Source organism: Danio aesculapii, chromosome 9 (genome assembly GCF_903798145.1).
Source record: "Danio aesculapii chromosome 9, fDanAes4.1, whole genome shotgun sequence".
Classification (NCBI taxonomy): Eukaryota; Metazoa; Chordata; class Actinopteri; order Cypriniformes; family Danionidae; genus Danio; species Danio aesculapii.
The window spans coordinates 39,431,506-39,452,361 of NC_079443.1; the positions used below are offsets into that span (position 1 = coordinate 39,431,506).

Below are 20,856 nucleotides of genomic sequence, written 5' to 3' on the forward strand. Positions count from 1 at the left end.
GTTCAGTATTTTGCTAAATTTGTATGTCTTCTATATATTACCTTTTGAAGGCGACTGTTCATTTAGTAAATGCAAGTCTCAGCAAGTTCATTTCTCTTTTAATGCATTTTAGTCTTATGGCAGCAAATTTTGATCACAAATACAAAAGGAAAACTGATTAGTAAGCGGATTTCCTATGTACATCATGAGTTTAAAGAATACAGCATCATGGCACAAATGTTTAACAGTATAATAGTCTCTGAACCTAGAACAATTCAGGTTAACACACATATACTGAACAGCAGGGGGTGTTTCTGTCGGAAAGCAGATGTGATATCAATATGAGGCTTCAGTAGATTGAAATATAAACATCAGGGAATGAGAGTGTGTTTTGAAGTGCTACATGGGAGAGTACTTGTGTTTTGACCTCCAGCAGTTATGAAGCTCCTTTAGCTCTCAGTTTAGACAACAGCATCTCATTCTTACGGCACTCCTGAACAAACAAGAATGGAAATCAGTTTTCTCAATTCAGAATATTGATGTAAGGTGTAGAGGAAGGGGTACTATTATAAAGCTATGGATCTGTGTGTTTACCTCTTTAAAGTCCTTGACCGTTTTAAAGTAGAGCCTCTGTTTGTCCAGCAGCTCAAGGTATTCATCATTCAGCTGATCTCTGCGCATTTTATTCTCCTGTCTTTTCTTTTCCATCTTTAAGAGCACAAATATGTGTTAGAAAAGCAAATGATCAGTCTGAAGAGGTAAAACTAGTTGGAATTAAACTGACTCGTGTGCAAAATGGAAATGAGGTACAGAAGCAGATTCCTCAGATGAAGCGAATCCTCCATGGCATGATTTCGTACCTTTATGCGACTCTGTTTGATTCCTTCCACAATTTGCTCCATCTGTCTGAGGAATTGTTCTTTACCTCCTGATGAAGCCATGGCCCTAAAAAACACAAGTGCACATCTTATCTACATTTGCCCGAGCCATTAGAAAAGAGGTCAAAACATCCTACGTTTTGACCTACGTTTTCACATGGATCCTAGCACTCTATTGGATACTCACTGCTGGAAATGATCATGGATGGAGTTCAGCAGATTGACCTGTTAAAGTAAAGAGAATATCTTATTTATAGGGAACATAATTTGATTTTGAACTCACTCAATGAAAAACCCTGGAGTGTTGCTGGTGGTTAGACTTTTATGAATTAAAATATATACTGTAATTAATAAGGTTCTACACTAAAGATAAGAAAAAAGCTAACAGCACTGCTAAACACAAAACTGATACCTCTTTCTCCAAGTAAACCTTCTTGTCATCTAAGGTGTTGTAAAGTGTGAAGAACTGTTTTGTTTCCTTGTGTGTTGCAGAGACTGAAAAACAGCAAAAACAAAAGAGATGAACTAGCCATATGCTGATATTCAATAAATCATGATAAAAAACATGAACAATATCATTGGCATTTATTATTTCAACTTTTATAGAATATTCATCACAGCACCAAATGTTTAAGACTTAATAGGCGACTGATTTTCAGACATGAAAATTGAAAATCCTGCAACTATTTATAGGTCTTTAGTTAGATAACTTTACAGTAAGGTGCTGTTTGTTAACAGGTTTAACTACAGTCAATTTAATGACAACAACAACATTTATTAACCTTAGATTGTTCATTTCTTAATGCATTTAAAGTCAACCGTTTTATTAAATTCAGTTTTATTTTCATTAACTTTAACAACTCATGACTTTCTAACTGTATATTTTAATGCACTAACTGACATTGTTATTATAAAGTGGTACCTATTGTACTTTATAATCCTTTTGCAATTTAATTTAAAACATTTATTTACTCTGAACATGTAGATACAATAAAGCTACAAAGTATTTTTTGATTATTAGAACACTTAGAAGTAATCATTTTTTCTGCTTAAGTCAATATTGTGATAATATCAGAATCAGAATCAGTTTTATTGCCAAGTGTGCTTCACACACACAAGGAATTTGTTTTGGCTACAGAAGCTTCCAGTGTACATAAAGTGACAAGTGACAACACAAAATAAATCTGAAAAAATAAAATAATAATAATAAAAAATGATGAACATTAAACAGATGCGGTTAGTGAAGAAACCTGGATGTTGAGTTGTATGTACAGATTGTTATAAATATACAGGTTATAAGGTGCTGTGTACAAGTGCGTATGAGAGAGTATTGTACATATTTATTGCACAGTAGGAGAATATTTAACTGTTCATAAGGTAGACAGCCTGAGGAAAGAAACTTTTCCTGTGTCTGGCTGTTTTTGTGCTTGGTGCTCTGAAGCGCCGACCAGACGGTAACAGTTCGAACAGGTAGTGTGCTGGGTGTGAGGTGTCCAGAGTGATTTTGCGAGCCCTTTATTCAATACCACATACCATAATAAAAGCTTGGCAAATAATTGCAACAAGAACTTTTGATACCTGCAGAAGCCTAAGAGCAACCAATTTGTGAAAGAAAAATATATAACAAAGTCAAAAAAGAAACATGGGTTTTCAGAACTGATCTGGTGAATTTTCAGTCAGCCTTTAAAGTGAACCCAAAGTTACTGAGACTTTTAAGTATGTTGATGAACTTCCAACTGAGATGGAATCTTGAATAGGGGGCGGGGCTTTCTTTTTGCACATCATTCCCTTGTAGCAAACTAACAGTAAGAGGGGCGTGGTTAAGAATATTGAGGCTGAAGGCATCAAACTAACATAAAATGACCACCACTCCAAATGCAGAACCAAAATCTTTCATATTTTTTCAGTGTATTAACTTGCACAGATTAAAATAAAGATTATTTTGATTTCACATCAACTTTAAATAACAACCACACACCTTGGCTGTACAGTTCAATGAAGCGTTTCTGATACTGCGTCAGCTCGGCTCTGCTGGGAACTTCATCAATCTTTCTCTGCAGGATGGCGATCTCACGGTTCCTCCGAGCCTGCAGGGGGCAGTAGAACAGAATTTGTTAGAGGAATTTTTAAAAGGCATTTGCTGAGTAAAACAATCAGTTTAACTTTGACCTACCATGAGTAGACGGATCTTCTGTAGCTTCTCTCTGTCCGCAGTGTATTGCTGATCAATCAACATGTTCATCTCCTGCAAACACATATACAGAGGGTGAGTCTAAGAGATTATCCACACTTATTTTAAAATCTGTTTTGAATTGCATCCAAAATGGTGGAAAAAGCAAAACACAGATCCTGACTAAACTTTTTGGGCTTGTGCTAATTAACACATTACACTATTAGCATAACATTTGAAGACCAAAAAAAAAAAAGTTGCTTCCTTTACTGCAAAAAATACTTTTCTTGCATTGTTTCTAGTCCAAATGTTTAAAAATTCCTTAAACTACTGTATTGTTTTAAAAAATACTATGCCCAAATCAAGTTAGTTTTTCCTGAAAACGAGCAAAATACTCGCCAATGGGGTAATCTTGTTTGTCGTTTATCATTTAGTTTAAGGAAAAACTCACCTAATTTTGGCATATTATTTCTTAATTATTTAAGCTTACTTCAAAACTGCAGAAAAAGGTTATGGAATTGTATCCAAAATGGTGGAAAGAGCAAAGCACTGATATAAATCTGCAGCTTTTGGGGTTTATGCTAATTAGCACATCACACTATTAGGATAACATTTGAAGACCAAGAAAGAGTTGCTTCCTTTACTGCAATAATCCCTTTCTTGCCTCGTTTCTAGTCCAAATGTTTAAAAATTTCTTAATCAAGAAGCTTTTTCTAAATAAGCAAAAACTATTGTCTTGTTTTTAAGAAATAATAGGCCCAAATTAAGTGAGTTTTTCCTTAAAACAAGCAAAATACTCTGCCAATGGGGTAATCTTGTTTGTCGTTTATTTTGCTTGTTTTAAGGAAAAACTCACCTAATTTTGGCATATTATTTCTTAAAATGATTTGCGCTTGCTTTCAAAACTGCTGAAAAAGGTAATGGAATTGTATCCAAGATGGAAAGAGCAAAACACAGATATAAACCTGTATCTAATTAACCTTTACCTAACCGTTTATGCTAATTAACATCATAACATTATCATTTTAACACCTAAAAGATTTGCTTCCTTCACTGCAATAAAATCCCTTTCATACTTAGCTTTGTCTTAATTCTAGTCCAAATATCAAAAACTTATTAAATCAAGAAGTTTTTCTAAATAATCATCTTGTTTTTAAGAAATACTATGCCAAAATTAAGTGAGTTTTTCCTTAAAACAAGCTAAATAATCTGCCAATGGGGTAAGCTAAATAATTCTTCAGTTTTTGATGTTTTTTTTTTTTTTATCTTTTGTTTTTAGATACTTTTGCTTGTTTTAAGGAAAGACTCAATTTTAACATTATTTCTTAAAACAAGACCATTTCACACTTAGCTGATGATTGATTATTAAGCTTGTTTAGCATGCTGTCCCGGAAGAGAGCCCTGAGCTTATGAGATCCTTGAGCCCTGGGCTCCTTCCCTTTTGCAGGGCAAGGGGAGTTTGAGCTCAGGTAGATCTTGATGAACTCCCGTGACTTATTTCTGGTTAATGGGAGATATAGGATGGCTAAGAAGAGATGTACACTTGCTAAGAGCTTGGCTATGGTATCAATTTGGTACATTCAATTTACCGTACTTAGGTTGCGTGTTTTTGGACTGTGGGAGAAAACCGGAGAAAACCCATGCGAGCAAGAGGAGAACGAGCAAACTCCGCACAGAAATGTCAACTAGTTTAGTAGGGACTTTAACCAGAGACCTTCTTGCTGTGAAGCAACAGTGCTAATCACTGGACTGCCATGTCACCCATCTGGAAATGAGGGGGAGTACGGGTGGGTACTTCAAGACGAAGATACTGAGATAAGAAACTCAGCTTATTTATAGTGAGTTAGGAATCATCTGATTGGTGAATCAATAAGCACGCGAACCTCTCGAAATTAGTTTATAAAAAAACTTAAAATCAGTTGAGATGACCGTGTAGACAATAGCAGCAAATTCATTTGCAAAAAGCATCAGTGTATTACTGTGTGACAGTCATGTGCACCTTCTTATCATCTCCGTCGTCTCCAGACTCTAATTTCAGCTCTTCAATATTCTGCTGCAGACGGGTCATTTCCTCCTGTGCAGACACATAACCGTTAATGAAGCACTTCCATCTTTACTGGCTATCACTGAACAAATCAATTGGTAACGTACGCGACAGTGTGATCGGAATGTTTGCTCTTGATGTTTCAGTTTTTCATTCATGGCAACCAGAGCACGAAGCTTGTCCAACAACCTAAAAGACCAAAACACACTATTAGTTTTGATTTTCTGATTTGTTTCATTTATTTAGTACAGAATAATCATACACTCAAACAATAATACAAACGAGTATATTTTATCATAATCAGCTAAACGAGATGATTTTAACCTCTTCAAAATGAAGCAGGATGAAGATTTAAAGGGATAGTTCATGCGAAATTTACTCACCCTCAAATGTTTAAAAACCTTTCTTTTGTTGAACACTAAAAAAGAAGATATTTTGAAGAATGCTGAAAACTTGTAACCATAGACTTCCATAGTAGGCAAAACAAATACTATGGAATTCAATGGTTACAGGTTTTCAGCATTCTTCAAAATATCTTCTCTTTTTAAGTGTTCAACAGAAGAAAGTTAAACCGGTTTGGAAAATTTGGAGGGTGACTAAATGATGGCAGAATTTTCAGTTTTGTGTGAACTATCCCTTTAAAACACCCTCTGTGGTGAAAATCAAGATAAGCACACAAAGCTTGACACATGCACACTAGAAAGTAGGCTTTGTGCTTTACTTACACTGAATCTGCCTGAGACTCGATGTCCTCCAGTGAGCTCAGTTCTTTCTCTAGCTTTTCTGACTGCACTGTGGCCTAGAATAACACATACATTAACTATCCGAGTCAACCATTATCAGTCAGTATATGTTTGTGTCTACCTGCCTCACCTCAGCTAGTTTAATTTTAGCATCCTCACATGCCGATCTGACCTCCTGCTGCTTGGATTGAAGCTAGGGGGAGAAAAGAAATAATGACACAAACAAACAAACAGAAGAAACAAACTGTCATATCAACAGAAAATGATGAGTGTCTTACCTCTTCCAGTTCTTTAGTCTTTTGAGTGATTTGTTTATTGAGTGATGCTAGCTGACGCCGGTGTTGTTGCACAGGCCCAAATCTCTCTGGCCGATCCTCCACAGAGCGCTCTGCCTGTCCAAAAACACACATACAGTAAGATTTTATAACACAGACATCCTAATAACTGGTTAATAAATGCGTACAGAGTAATTGACTGAGGATAACACCCTACCATACTTTCAATATGTTCACAAAACATTTGCCTTGTTGGAGAAATGAGAACAATGTTCTGATATAGGCCAAAATATACAGTTGAAGTCAGAATTATTAGCCCCACTTTCAATTATTATTATTTTTATATTTCCCAAATGATGTTTAACAGAGCAAGGAAATTTTCACAGCATGTCTGATAATATTTTTTCTTCTGGAGAAAGTCTTATTTGTTTTATTTCGGCTAGAATAAAAGCAGTTTCAAATTTTCTTAAATCCATTTTAAGGTCAAAATTATAAGCCCCTGTAAGCTATATTTTTTCCCGATAATCGACAGAACAAACCATCATTATACAATAACTTGCCTAATTACCCTAACCTGCCTAATTAACCTAATTAAGCCTTTAAATGTCACTTTAAGCTGTATAGAAGTGTCTTGAAAAATATCTAGTCAAATATTATTTACTGTCATCATGGCAAAGAGAAAATAATTCAGTTATTAGAAATGAGTTATTAAAACTTTTATGTTTAGAAATATGTTGGAAAAAAAAAAAATCTCTCCGTTAAACAGAAATTGGGGGAAAAAATAAACAGGGGGGCTATTAATTATGACTTCAACTGTAAACAATAAAAACATATGCAGTCGCATTGGACAGTCTTAAGTGAATAAAATCTTAAATATAAGCCCATCGTGTGCGACAAGATTTTCCCTCTTGTCCTGTTGAGAATAAGCGACTGCAGACCAGAGCAATAATCAGTTCAATTGTTTAATATACTATTACTGAAAACATTGTTGTATGAGTAATATGCTGCTTACTTTTTCTGCATACTCTGTAGCAATTTGCTTGATCTCCTCAGACTGCAGTCCAACAATGTGGCCAACTGTGCTCGCCGACAACTTGCCCTAGAAAATACACAGAAAAAGTGTCTAAAATCATTCAGGCCCCATATGCCCAAGCTATTGATTTTAAAAGATTAGTTCACTCAGAATAAATGCTACATCCTCATGTCATTATCAATTAGCAGAACACATAAATGGATTCTGAAGAATGCTGGGAACCAACCAGCACTGGAGTTTGACTCCCGCTGTACGAACAAATGCTACCATGACATCTTCTACATTCTACATCATTTAAAATCACATTTTACATCATGTTTCACAGGAGAATGAGATTTATACAGATTGAATTGAGATTTTTTGGGTAAGGCATCCTTTTAAACTCTTCCATTGTAAAGGCCTTTAAACACTTGTGTGCTCTTGGGGATGTTTTCATCCACTCTGAGGTGATTTAGGCTGCATTTACACTGCAGTTCTTGAGAGTCAATTCCCATTTTGTGACTGTATCCGATTTTTTTATAAATTTATTTATTTATTTTGATGACCCGCTTATATCCTCTTTTAAAAGTGACTCAAAAGACAAAAGGTGCAATGAGCAGGAACTGACTGCTGATAATAAGAATGCTCTTTTCTCCATTATCTGTTCACAGGGTTTGTTTTTGTCAAGTTGTTTTGCTATAGTTTATGACAAAAGTTATCATTTGACCATATTCTTTTAACTGAGGCTTTTTTTAAACCAGTAAGGATTTTAATGTCATGTCCATGGCGTGATTTTTGCACGTTTTGTATGCAATAGTTTTATATTAGTTTAAATTGTTTACGTGGCAGATTTTGTGCTCGCACCCTCTCGTTAACATTCTTAAATACTTGTGCTAAAAGCTTTTTTGGTCCTATTATACAAGACTTAAGGTTTGGGACTCTGACACTTTCATTTCAGAACTGACTTCACCAGAGTTGATGTCATTAGCTACAGTTTTTAATGACGCACGACTAGGTAAAAATCTGATATGCCTGGTTACACTGCAGACACAAGAGCACAGATCCAATTCATTTTGGATAAATTTCAACATGAACAAGGCCTGAATCTGATTTGAGTAAATCGTGATCTATGTGAGTGTTTTTTCCTGCGTACATGTATATGGCCCATATCCGATCAGAGCCACATAGGAGAAACAAAAATCGTAATTGGGTCACTTAAATCATGCAGTGTAAATACAGCCTTTGAGTCTTTATTTAACCACAACTATCTCAGTGTTTCACCAAGTAGACTGATTTTTAATGACCAATCTTATTTTGACACACATTTTGGGAAAATGCTTTGAAAATTTTCAAAAACTCAACAATTCACCCAATAATCCCTGTTTTGAAGAGGTAAAGTTTTTAATTTTTACTATTAATCATCAGTTGCAGTGCAATAAAGCTTAGTTTCTGGCTTCAAATTATATGATTATATGGAATATAGTGTGTGTGAGAGACCTTTGCACACTTACCCTGATATGTTTGACAAAATAAAAAATAAGCAGCTCAGTTTTCAAAACATAGTAAACACAGTAAGTGTATTTATGCATGCACACTATAGTTTGTGGTTTTACTCCTTAGAACTCAAAGCCAGAAACGTTTTTGCACAGGCCTATCTAAAGGTTTAATGGTGCCAACTGATGATCAATAGTAATAATTAAAAGTTTAACCTTTTCCCAACAGGGAAAACCAGCAACAATCAAGAATGCATGATTTTATGCTGTCATGACTTTGCAATCCAGAAAAGTCGTTATAATGGAGAAGTCAATGGGGCAAAAACAGCCACGAACACAACAAAAGGGTAGTCAATTTGAACAGTACACAACGATTAACAAAAAGCGAAACTATACAGTTCTAAATATAAAAGAATAGCTGACTTCACATCAATAATGATAGATGGAATCATTTTAAGAAGGATTTAATCCATCTGACAGCTAAAAACACTTACAGCCAATCAGAATCCTTCCTGCTTCCTCTTTGCTCAAGCATTTAAAGCTGCAGTGTGTGGCATAACAATATTGTACGCTTGTATGGGTGATTATGTAGTTATCATTATAGTTATTTATAATGTTTGCTGTGAATTAGAAATGTACCTCCTCTGTTGCCATAGCAGCCATTCCAGTCATCAGAGCCTTAATTCGAAGCTGTAAGAGACATAAACAGAGCTTCTGATTGGTTGATGGAAAATGAACATTAGTCAGATGAAGAGTGAGTCATTAGAAACAAGTGAAGGTTCATATGACCCTTACTGACCTCCTCTGCAGCCTGCAGATCCTCCTCTTCAGACACCTGGGTCATTCCCTGAGGCACACCTTGTGTTCCCGGAGCAGACACCTGCTTCTGCTCCACTGCCTGTTAGAAATACCATCACATGATCACACTAACATCCAATCAAACACAAGACTGCGCTTCTCTCCATCTGTGATCTATTACACCCAGATGGACACCACAGGGGCTGTTCCAGGGTCAGCGCATACAAAAACCTTCAAAGTCTGTCAGCATTTTCACTCGAATGTTTTGCTTGAAGGACTTTATCTCGGAACATACAAATTCTGAAATATCACAGAATTTTAAAAGGTCTATTCCATGCCGGGAAAGTCAGGGAATTTTTATTTTGACCAAGGATTTTTGTTTGTCACTTTATAAAATTTTAGTATCCATTAATCAAAAAGTAAAATTTTCAATACCTTATCTTTTTTTTTTTATTGCATTGTTGCGTGTCTGAGCTTTGGCTTCAAAATAACCACTGCAAACAGTGGGTGCTAAAAAATGATGACAGAAAAACTAAATAAAACATTTGAAGAGTTCAGATGCAAAAGCCTCTAAATGCCGTCTGAATTTCCCTCTAAAATTAGCATTTTTTAAGGCTTCTGTGTGTATGTTTACTTTATATATGCATGTATATCACTTTTATGGCAAAGAATAAGTTCTTTTCCTGGTCTTTAAAGTAAAATATCTCAACATAAACAATGGAGGCTAAGAAAACTGTTCTTTTTCGATGGAAATTTCAGACGGCATTTAGAGGTTTTTGGATCTGAACTCTTCATTTGTAAAACTACTATCGAACTATCAAATATGGAAGAGGCTGTTCACAGCCAGGCAAATAGTAAAGTATCCATTGTTGTCATAGTTGCTGTTAAAGTCACGATATTCAAGCTAAAACCATTTTAATAGTACGCAAAGAACAACCGGCCAATTGATTAATAATACTGTTAATTATGTAAATTGTTGTAAATTCAGCTTCTTAGAAATTGAAAGTCGTGGAATTTGAATGGAAACCCTGAAAGTGCATCTATTTTGTTTTGGACAAAATGTATTAATTTGCTCCACAGCTCTTTATTACAAATATACACCAGTTAACCAAAACACTGACCAAATGCCGTTTGATTGTTGCCGATACAAATTGGTTGTACGTCTGGACTGATTCTAGCTAATTATAGTTGAACTAGAAAACCAAATCCACCATGGATAGAAAATATATTTCTATCTAGTGCTGCAGCACAAGATATAGTTTTAGCATCCTGCAATAGTCACATCTCAGGATCTGCAATGTCGTGTTGGCAAATATAGTTGACCAGAAACTACACAGTTCAGAACAAATGCAAAGTTTAACCCTAAAGATATTGAAGGTCATTTCTTAGTGTTAGGCTTTAACTAAGGATAATTGCATTGAATTATTTCTACAACAAAGACTACAGTAGTCAATATTTAAAGTGGATCAAACAAGTTTTTCAAAAAACAAGTATGGGTGTTGTTCAGTAGTTTCAGGACAAATTTAATGAAAGGTTTTGATCCACTTCAAATGTTAACTACTATATACAGTGTTATTTTCCAGTTGATTAAAGCACTGTTTATTTCATTTATTGTGTCTTTGCTCAATTGCATGCATATATATATATATAACAGAAAAACAAAACAACTAAATAACTCGATGTCAGTTTTTTCCAATATCATGCTGCTCTAACTGTCACTGGGCTAATAAGGCGATTAAGCTAGTCTTGGGCTAGTTTTAACTGCCATTGGGGTAGTTTTGACTGCCAACTGGGCTAGCTGGTTGAGCTAGTTTTGACTGCCTTTGATTGTTACGACTAGGGCCAGACAGAATCTGCGGACAATTTTTGCTATTTCTGTGGATAATTTTGTAAAGTCTTCGAATTTATGCGGAATGATTTCGGGAGTATCATAACTAAAAACTTTATATTAACTTTATATTTATGAAAATTAATAAAATAATACCTTTTTAACTTTTACATAATGTTTACAATGCAATCCAAATTAGATCTACTTTTTTGGTAAAAGCAAGTCTTTTATATAATATCTCTACTAAAAGACAGAAAATATTACTTTACAAACTGTATTGTTAAATACAGTTAAAGTGAACACTTTCATATCAGTCAATAATATTACTAAAACTAATTTAAAAACTGGATAAATATAAATTTACACAAGTAAATAAATAGACTCAGTGATGGGCTAAAAATCTGTGGATTTCTGCCTGCGCAGATTCCGTGTGGGCCTAGTTATGACTGGCATTGGTTAGTTTTAATTGACGATTAAGCTAGTTGTAGTTGCATTCAGCTAGTTTTAACTGGCGATTGGGCTAGTTTTGATTGCTAAATAGGCTAGCTTTTGGCTAGTTTTGAATACCTTTGAGTAAGTATGACTGGCATTGGCTAGTTTTAGGCTAGTTTTCACTGACATTGAGCTAGGTTTGATTGACGATTAAGCTAGTTTTAATTACCATTTAGGTAGTTTTGACTTGCGATTGGGCTAGTTTTGACTGCCAAATGGGCTGACTTTGGGCTAGTTTTGACTGCCAAGTGGGCTAGTTTTGCCTGCCATTGGGCAAAATTTGACTTGAACTGTAGTAGGCTAGTTTTGGGCTAAACTGGAATCCATTTCATCCATGGACCAATGAGTCAGCTGCTATATCATGACCTTTTTGTCTAGACTTTTTAATGTGCCATGAAGGAAAAAAATCTGATACTCACTGTGCCTGATTTAGACTGTTTGCTGAATCCATAGCGCCTGGAAAAACAGAAAACGAATGCTTCATATTGAAATTAAACACAGCATGTGGCCCACGGCAAGTTTCTTTCAAAACACAAGAATACAGGCAGCACACAACCACATGACAGGAAATTACAAATTGACCAAACGTTCAGATGCATTGAACACGTGAAAGTAAAAACAGCACTTGGGCAGATGCAAAATGAAAGAGATTAATGCAGCTGATGCAAAGCCAATCTGCCTCACTCCCATTCCCAGAAACTCAATCATACTCACTGCATATACTGGGATATGAGAAGGCATGGACTGGTGATGAGTGAAATGAAAGAGGCAGATAGAAAGAAAAAGGAAGGAAGTGAAGAATAAGATGAAGACTATAGAAATTGTGTGAATTAATAGATGTTGTTAATGGAGATTACATCTGAAACGAGTGAAGGAAATGAATGAGAAATAGAGAATCAGGATAGAAATTGGTATTAAATTTGATGATGAATATACCAGGATCAACAATTTTCAGTGTTTATATCCAATTTAATGTTGTCATACATTATTGTTCAAAATTGTATTTAATGCATTAAAGAAATGTTATACTTTTATTCAGAAATTGGAGGCATTTATAATATTAAAAGATTTCGGTAGCACTTTAAAACAATGGTCCATTAGTTAATGTTAGTAATAGTAATTACTAACATGAACTAAGCATGAACAATACTTTGTACAGCATTTATTAATCATAGTTTAACGTTTACTAATGCTATATTAAAATCCAGAGTTGTGCTTGATAGCATTAGTTGGGAGTTAACAAGGACTAACAATGAATGACTTTATTTTCGTTAACAAAGATTTAAAATACTGTAATAAATGCATTGTTCATTGCTTGTTCATCAGTAAATGCATGAACTAACATTAATTAAATGTTTATGATGTTAATAAATACATGTACTAACATTAATTAATTGACCATTAATATAAAGTGTTACAAAAATTTCGATTTCATATAATGTGCATAGACTTATGAAAAAAATATCTTCACAAATACATTAAGCCCAGCTTTTTTCAACACTAATATGAAATGTTTTAAAATCACATATTAGATTATTTGATGAGCTTATACACTATAAAAGCAATCTGGGCTGTGTTTTCAACAACATTAGGAAGTGGTCAGAAATGGACAATCTTTTTTTATGATTGGAATGACAAAATGTCATTATAAAATGAATTTAAACAGCCAGTGAAACTTGGAGAAACTTGAATACCATCCTCAAGAAAATCCATTTAAAAGTAAAACTAAATAAATGGCTAATTACTCTTGACACAAGAAAGTGTAAAGCCTGCAGGGAACAACAAATGACCAAAGCCATTGCGAATCATAATTAACAAAACGTTTACTATGAATTTTATGTCATTTTGATCACATGGATAATTGAATATTATCAGATGATGTCATTACGCTGCTGTGCCATCAGCCAACCGCTGCATTGCTGATCATGTTTTCGAGGAACGATAGATCTGTCCTTCACAACAAGCACAATTACACAAGGCAATCTCAAATCAGTTCATCCTGATATTTAAATCTGATTCGAGAACTTGTATGAAGAATCAAATTAGCCAGAGATCAGTTATCAAGATTAAAAGATCCAGGATCTGCCAACTCATCTTAGATTATTTAAGTGAGGTCTACGAAAAATAGACCTCAGGACATTACTGTCCCCAAACCTTTATAAACAACCCCTTATGTCTCCACAGTAACCCTACTGCAAGTACACAACACAGTGACAATGTTTGGTTTATTTAGATTTGTGATTCAAGAAGAAATTGGGAAGTTCTTTTTCCCCTGTTAAGGAAATTAAAAGGAGTACCTGCCAAACTCCAGCAGGGTGGAGTGAACTCTAGACTCTTCGTCCAACAGCTCACCAGCATCTACTTGTCTTTTATAACGCCTTTGAGGAGCATACACTTCCTGCACCCGAACACACAATACACAAATTACTCCACACCTCGTTACATTCTCATCAAATTTACATTAGAGAGAGGAACTGATGCCACAATACTGCAGGAATATTCAGTTCAGCAAAACATCGCTCTTCAAATCTCATGGTGATGATGAATAAAAGGTAACCGGACACTTACACACACATTCACCACCGTGCTGATGGCTCTATCCTTCTTCGATGCAAACTCCTCATCCTGAAACACAGACCATCACTGAGACTCAGAATATGTCAAATATTGGTTTGATGTATTGCAGTGTTGTCTCTCACCTCAGGAAATGCATGTGTTTTCTGGAACTGGGAGATGGAATATGACCGGACGTAATCTCCCATCTCCTCACGCGTCTCAATCGCCTTCTTTACCAGCCACTACAGACCCCACAAAAGATGCTTTGTAAGTATTGACATTAAAAGGCACCTATTATGCACTTTTTTACAAGATGTAAAATAAGTCTCTGATGTCCCAAGAGTGTGTATGTGAAGTTTCAGCTCAAAGTACCACACAAATAATGTTTTATAACTCTTTGAAATGGCACCTTTTAGGCTTTGATCCTAATTGTACGGTTTTGGTGACTGTTGCTTTAAATTCAAATGAGATTGGGCTCTTTTCAAAAGAGGGCGGAGCTACAAACGCCTATATGTCAGCATAGTGGCAGATTCAAAGATATTAGAATATATATTCAAAACGTCCTATGCTAATGAGGGAGCGATCATCACTAATGGACAGGGCTTTCCCCCTCTGATGACACATACAAAGGGAGAATATGAATCAAAGTGTTTCTGCAGACTATTTATATTAATTGTGATTATAAAAACTAAATGAATACATTTTTACCATTAGAAGCTGGTTATTTTCACAGACTGCTGCCACACAACTGTGTATAAACCCCTTATAAAAGTGATTTTTGCATAGTAAAGCCCCTTAAAGTAATTTAAACTAAAAACACCATTATAAGTTGGAGGTTAATAGCTTTTTTTTGTATAAAATTTATCAAAAGTCACAACAGAACTTTTTCACCAATTTCAGCATTCAAAAGAACCCTGAGAACAGTGTTTCACAGTTTCCACAAAATTAATTAGCAAAAGAATCATTGATAATAACAAGATATTTTTTATTGAGCACCAAATCAGCATATAAGTATAATTTCTATAGGATCATCTGTCTTTTTTTACTATGTTTGATCACATGAAATCCTTGACGCACATAAGAGAAACTCATTTAGGTGCCATAGATCAGTGGTTCCCAAAGTGGGGGTCGCGGGACAATGACAGAGGGTCACTTCCAAAATCAAATAAATTTTATTAAACTTATAATTACAATATTTTAAGCATAACCCACAGAAAATAAAAATAGTAGTTTTTAATAGTAAAAACAATGTGCAAATAAATAGCCATCAGCCTTTAAATGATCTTTTTTTCCATAGGATTGGAGTGTTTACGTTAAATTTACAACACCGCAATAGCGTCAGCTGCAGCAGATTGATTTTATAGCACCAGGTTAAACTTTCTGACATCTTTATGGCAATCAAACACATTCAAAATAAATACAGGCCACTATTGAATATTAAGAATGATCTCTGATTAGCAGTGTCTCCAAAATTAGACCAAGAATAGACTTGTGCTGTAAACATTGTGTCCACCTGTCTCATTAGCTGAGGTTCATTTTAAATTAAACAAATTAATAAATTATATGATTGTTAGACTGTTGCACTTTTTGCGTTGTCAATATGCTTGTGTTTATATAGGCCTATTGTTGTGTGTGCAACGTTTGCATATTTATGACCACCTCTGAGGAATGTGGGGATTGTGAGTCACTGACATTATTTTAGGGGTCGCAGGCTGAAAAGTTTGGCATAGATGTACAATAGTCCATACCTGTACAACAGGGAAGATGTGGATAAAATCCAACCCTTGGATCTGATGAGGCTCCAGACGGTGAGGACATTTCATTTTGGGCAGAACTGACACAATCCTCTCAGTCAGAGCACTTAATATAGGGGGAAAAATACAGAAGAAACATTGAGTTCAGTTAAAGCAGAATCAGTTTATGTTACTATACTTGGTAGTATAATGTTGTTTATCCTATCACTCACATTTTCTGACCAATGGTGGAATTTTCTTGGAAGAGCAGATCAACGTCTATGTCAAAATTGCATGTGGTTATACACCAGGTCAGTCCCCCAACCACCTAATGTAAAAGCAGAGACAGTTCAGAATTAAACGAATGGTGAGTAAAACAAGTAGTTGGAGCAGATGTGTAAAGTATTACCTTGTCAAATGGTGTCAGCCCTTTAATGCGAGCTCTGAAATAACCAGCCGCGAGCAACAGCTCCAAAATCTCTGCAAGCTTGACATTCTGCTCCTCATCCTCGCGGGTCTCCACCTGTCAATAACTCAGTATGTGACTCAGCAAATTTAAACAGACCTTTTAAATAAAAGACATTTTATTGTTAAGCTTTTACTGTCACTTGTCACCGAAAAAAAACTGAAAGTTAAAAAATAAATATCCAAACAACCCTTATGAAAGGTATCCATGATTTTACTACAAAAAAACAACAACAAAAAGCATGGTTGTTGTAGATAAACCATTATATCCACAAATTAACCATGATTTTGCTACACAAAACATAATCAACCAGTGGTATCTGTAGCAAATAAAATAATGTATAAATAAAAATCACAGGGGGAAAATACTTTACTGTAGCACTTTATAATAATGGTCCAGTAGGTAATGTTAATGTTTTAGTAACATGAAGAAAAGATGAACAATGCAATTATAAAACAGTATTTATTAATTTTTGTTAACATTAGTTCATTAAAATAAAGTTGTTAAATGCTCTTGTTAACTCACGGTGCATTAACTAATGTCAACAAACGTAATATCTATGTAATATTATTATGTAAATGCTGAACTATGGTTAATAAATGCCATAAAATGTTGTTCATATTTAGTTAATGATCGTAAATACATAAACTAACATTACAACTAATGAACATTTACTTTAAAGTGTGTTCAACTTTGCTATAATAAAAACATGATTCATTTTTGTAAGGTAATTCAGCAGCAACTGAATTAAAAAACGCATTACAGTAGAAGACACCGCGTATACATGTTATTACACGTTATTTAATTTCTTGGTTATGCACAATATCTTTGTATACATTTTGCTGCAGTTTCACCATTGTAAAAACCACAAACTTGGCATATGCGTTCATCCTCGATTCAATATAAACGAGGACCATTGAAAAACACAACATGTATATTTATATTTAACCGATCCGTAGGTGGCTGGCTTCCCTGACAGAATGCACAACCTTAAAAACAATATAAATAACTGCGATAAACACAACCGTACTGATATAAAGGTTTGAATATTTAATATGAATTGTTTACCTTAATGAGATTGCCTTCCTGATCATACTGTGCTCCTATTTTCGAGCCCGTTCTCACTCTCTGAAAGACAGAGGTGGCCGCCATGATGATCACGATGTGTCACGTGAGGAGAATAACGTGACGCAAATCTGGTGTCTTTAAGCGGTTCAAACCCTTTTTTGTGTGTTTGGCAAAATACAATAGTATAATATATTACATATTCCAGAAGAAAATAGTACATTTTGAATAGAATAATAGCAAGGAGTAAGAAATTTGTTCCGCTAAATCATCAAGACGTATCATTTGTTACAGAAAGTTTAAGTGTCACTTATTCTTTTAGTCTTGTATCAGTTTTAATGTTTGTTTTTGTGGCAGGAGCTCCGAAATGTAACATCTCCGAATAGATAAAACTCCAGAACCAATTGCGGAAAGTGCTGGTAAGACTAATCATTGAAACCGTTTCCTATTGTAATATTATTCTTCTGTTGTTGTATGTTTTCAGTATATTAAAGGGATAGTTCCCTCATCATTTACTCTCATGTGGTTTTAATCCTTTATGAGTTTATTTATTCTGTGCACACACACACACAAACAAACACACACACACACAAAAGATAAAGTATGCTGGTTGCTGGGACCCATTGACTCTTGTTATAGTAAGAAAACAATGAAGGCAATGGTTCCTAACAACCAGGATTTTTCAAAGTGTGTGTGTGTGTGTGTGTTAAAGGCGAATAGGTTTTGAACAAGTGACTGGTGAGTAATAGGATAAATGCACACAGACTTTTAATTTCAGTCAGCCAGCCTCAGTGCTTCCGATTAATTGTCAACCCCTACAAAATTGCCATGTTTGAGGTCTGATTTCTTTAAAATACAGCAATCTTCACTGCCTGGCTGAGATATGATATAAAGTGGGTATCAGACCAAACAAGAAGCACAGCATTAACTTCTATTTTTCCACGCCATGTCTTTAAAATATGGAAATTAATTTTACTCTAGTATTTTCATGTTTGGAGTTTCTGTGTTAACCTGCTGCTAATGACACCGCCTGCGTTTAAACGTTCTTTCGTCTCTTTTTACGCTTTAACAACTAAATGGATGCTTAAGTCTATTTAACTGATTATATTTGAATTGCATTACAACATCAATGCTGTAAAAGGAAGTTTATAAAATTATTTAAAAATAGTCACATAAAGTTTTCACCATTAGCTGTGCATTTAGCCCATTGACAGAAATTTTGGGTGAACTATCTCTTTAAACGCATTTGAATTCTTATGTGTGGGATAAATGCTGTGTAGCCCTACACTGCTTTTGATTTGATGTAAACAGACTATATCTGGAGGACATTTTAAAGTTACTGTCATGTCTGTTGGTTGTTTGTTTGTTGTGAGTTGACCATTAGTTGCCCTGCCTGCACATGACCGACCTTCAACGTTGAAATTTCCATTTCAGTTTCAATGTTAAAATGCCGGGTGGATGCCGTCTTTGACGTGAAGACTTAATTTCAGCCTCAAAACCAAAAAGGATGCTTTGTATGCCTGCACTGCTGAATCCAATAGTTTAAGCAACTCATGAAGTACCTGTAGTGTGACAAAAATATTATTCGTTTGGATATTAAGCACAAAATATTTACTGTATGTTGATGAAATAATCCCAAAATCTAAGTTTAGGTTTTGATTAATTATGCAACGTGCCATAACTTTGAGTCATTACGACAAGAGCACCTTTAATAAAATAAATGTAAAAGCTGATTTGTAAAGACAATACATTTTTATATTCTGTTGCACAAATCAGCTGTGATTTCATCTGTGCCACTCAATTTAATTAAAGAGTCTATAGAACTCTAGCCATATCATTTATTTAAAATATAAAAAACTTATAGAATTTCTTTGATACCAATAAAAAATCTCAATGTACTCTGAAAACCATGAAAATTCAGCCTTTTTAAAACATTGTGGAGATATTATATTATTATAATAATATATTATTATTATACGTCTTTCACAACAATAAAACATCTAATACTATTGTAAGTCAATACACAACTGCAGTCTTAAGTGAGTATTTAGCTTTTTAATTTCAATGCTTTGCTTATATTTGTATCTTTCCTCATTTGAAAGTCGCCTCTGCCAAATGAATTTATGTAAATATAAATGTAAATGTAGGTTGTTCTTGGTAACAACTTCGCCTTTCCATATATTCTGCTGATATTTAGTTTGTTTAAATGCTTGAATTTAAAATTCAAAAACTGAACAAACACTCTTTAATTCATGTTAATTCATTGTAATGTCACTGGGTTACAAAATAAAAAACTGTGCATAAGAATAGCTCTTGTTTATAATGTGTAATTTTCTTTATCTGTGTAATTATTGTGGACATTATCCATATTGTATGCTGTTATTATTATTATTATTATTATTATTATTATTATTATTATTATTATCCCTCCTGTGAAATATAAGTTCATTCATTCATTTCTTTTCGGCTTAGTCCCTTTATTAATCAGAGGTCGCCACAGCGGAATGAATCGCCAACTTATCCAGCATATGTTTTACGCAGCGGATGCCCTTCCAGCTGCAACCTATCACTGGGAAACACCCATACACTCTTATTCACACAAATACACTATGAACAATTTAGCTTATTCATTTCACCTATTGCTCATGTCTTTGGACTGTGAGGGAAACCGGAGCACCCGCAAAAAACCCACACAAACATGGGGGGAACATTCAAACTCCACACAGAAATGTGAACTGACCCAGCCAAGGCTCGAACCTGTGACCTTCTTGCTGTGAGGCGACAGTGCTACCCACTGTGCCACCGTGCCACCATGTAAGTTTATTTTTCAAATATTTCCCAAGTGATGTATTTTGTTTATGTATAATGTCTGTCTATTTACAACTCCCTAACTTTTCTGATTTTGACTGTAATGCAATAATGTGCACCTTTTGTAAACGTGCTTGAAACAATAGTTATTGTGAAAAGCGCTATACAAATAAACGTAAATTTAATTTAATTTAATTGATGTTTCTGCAAAAATGAAAACCATATCAAACATTTTAACACATTTTTATACATAATAGTTATATTATTAATTTCTAGCAACTAATTTCTTTTGTTTTTGACATGATGACAGCACATAATATTTAAAGGCTTAACTAGGTTATTAGGTTTACTAGGCAAGACCCTGTATACAGTTTGTTCTGTAGCCAATCAGGAAAAAAATTCTTTTTTTAAAATTATATTTCAATTATATTATAATCAGCTAAATTAAAAAAAATGCAGACTTACACAGAAGAAAATATTACAGGAAATATTTAAATATTTAAAATGATAAAAATT

General features: G+C 34.5%; 1 protein-coding gene across 1 annotated transcript; it reads right to left on the reverse strand.

Moving 5' to 3' along the window:
• Positions 1 to 57: 57 nt before the first annotated feature.
• On the reverse strand, positions 58 to 17,629 carry ccdc93 (coiled-coil domain containing 93). Its single transcript, XM_056465669.1, has 23 exons — positions 17,536 to 17,629; positions 16,411 to 16,524; positions 16,235 to 16,329; positions 16,017 to 16,128; positions 14,412 to 14,510; positions 14,281 to 14,337; positions 14,010 to 14,110; positions 12,132 to 12,168; positions 9,394 to 9,492; positions 9,234 to 9,284; positions 7,102 to 7,188; positions 6,093 to 6,206; positions 5,945 to 6,007; positions 5,797 to 5,870; positions 5,179 to 5,260; positions 5,027 to 5,101; positions 3,031 to 3,102; positions 2,836 to 2,944; positions 1,270 to 1,352; positions 1,045 to 1,082; positions 840 to 924; positions 574 to 687; positions 58 to 472 (listed from the first exon to the last, which is right to left on the reverse strand). The coding sequence occupies exons 1-23, from the start codon at positions 17,617 to 17,619 to the stop codon at positions 416 to 418; spliced, it is 1,902 nt and encodes a 633-aa protein (XP_056321644.1). The 5' UTR covers positions 17,620 to 17,629; the 3' UTR covers positions 58 to 415.
• Positions 17,630 to 20,856: the final 3,227 nt, after the last annotated feature.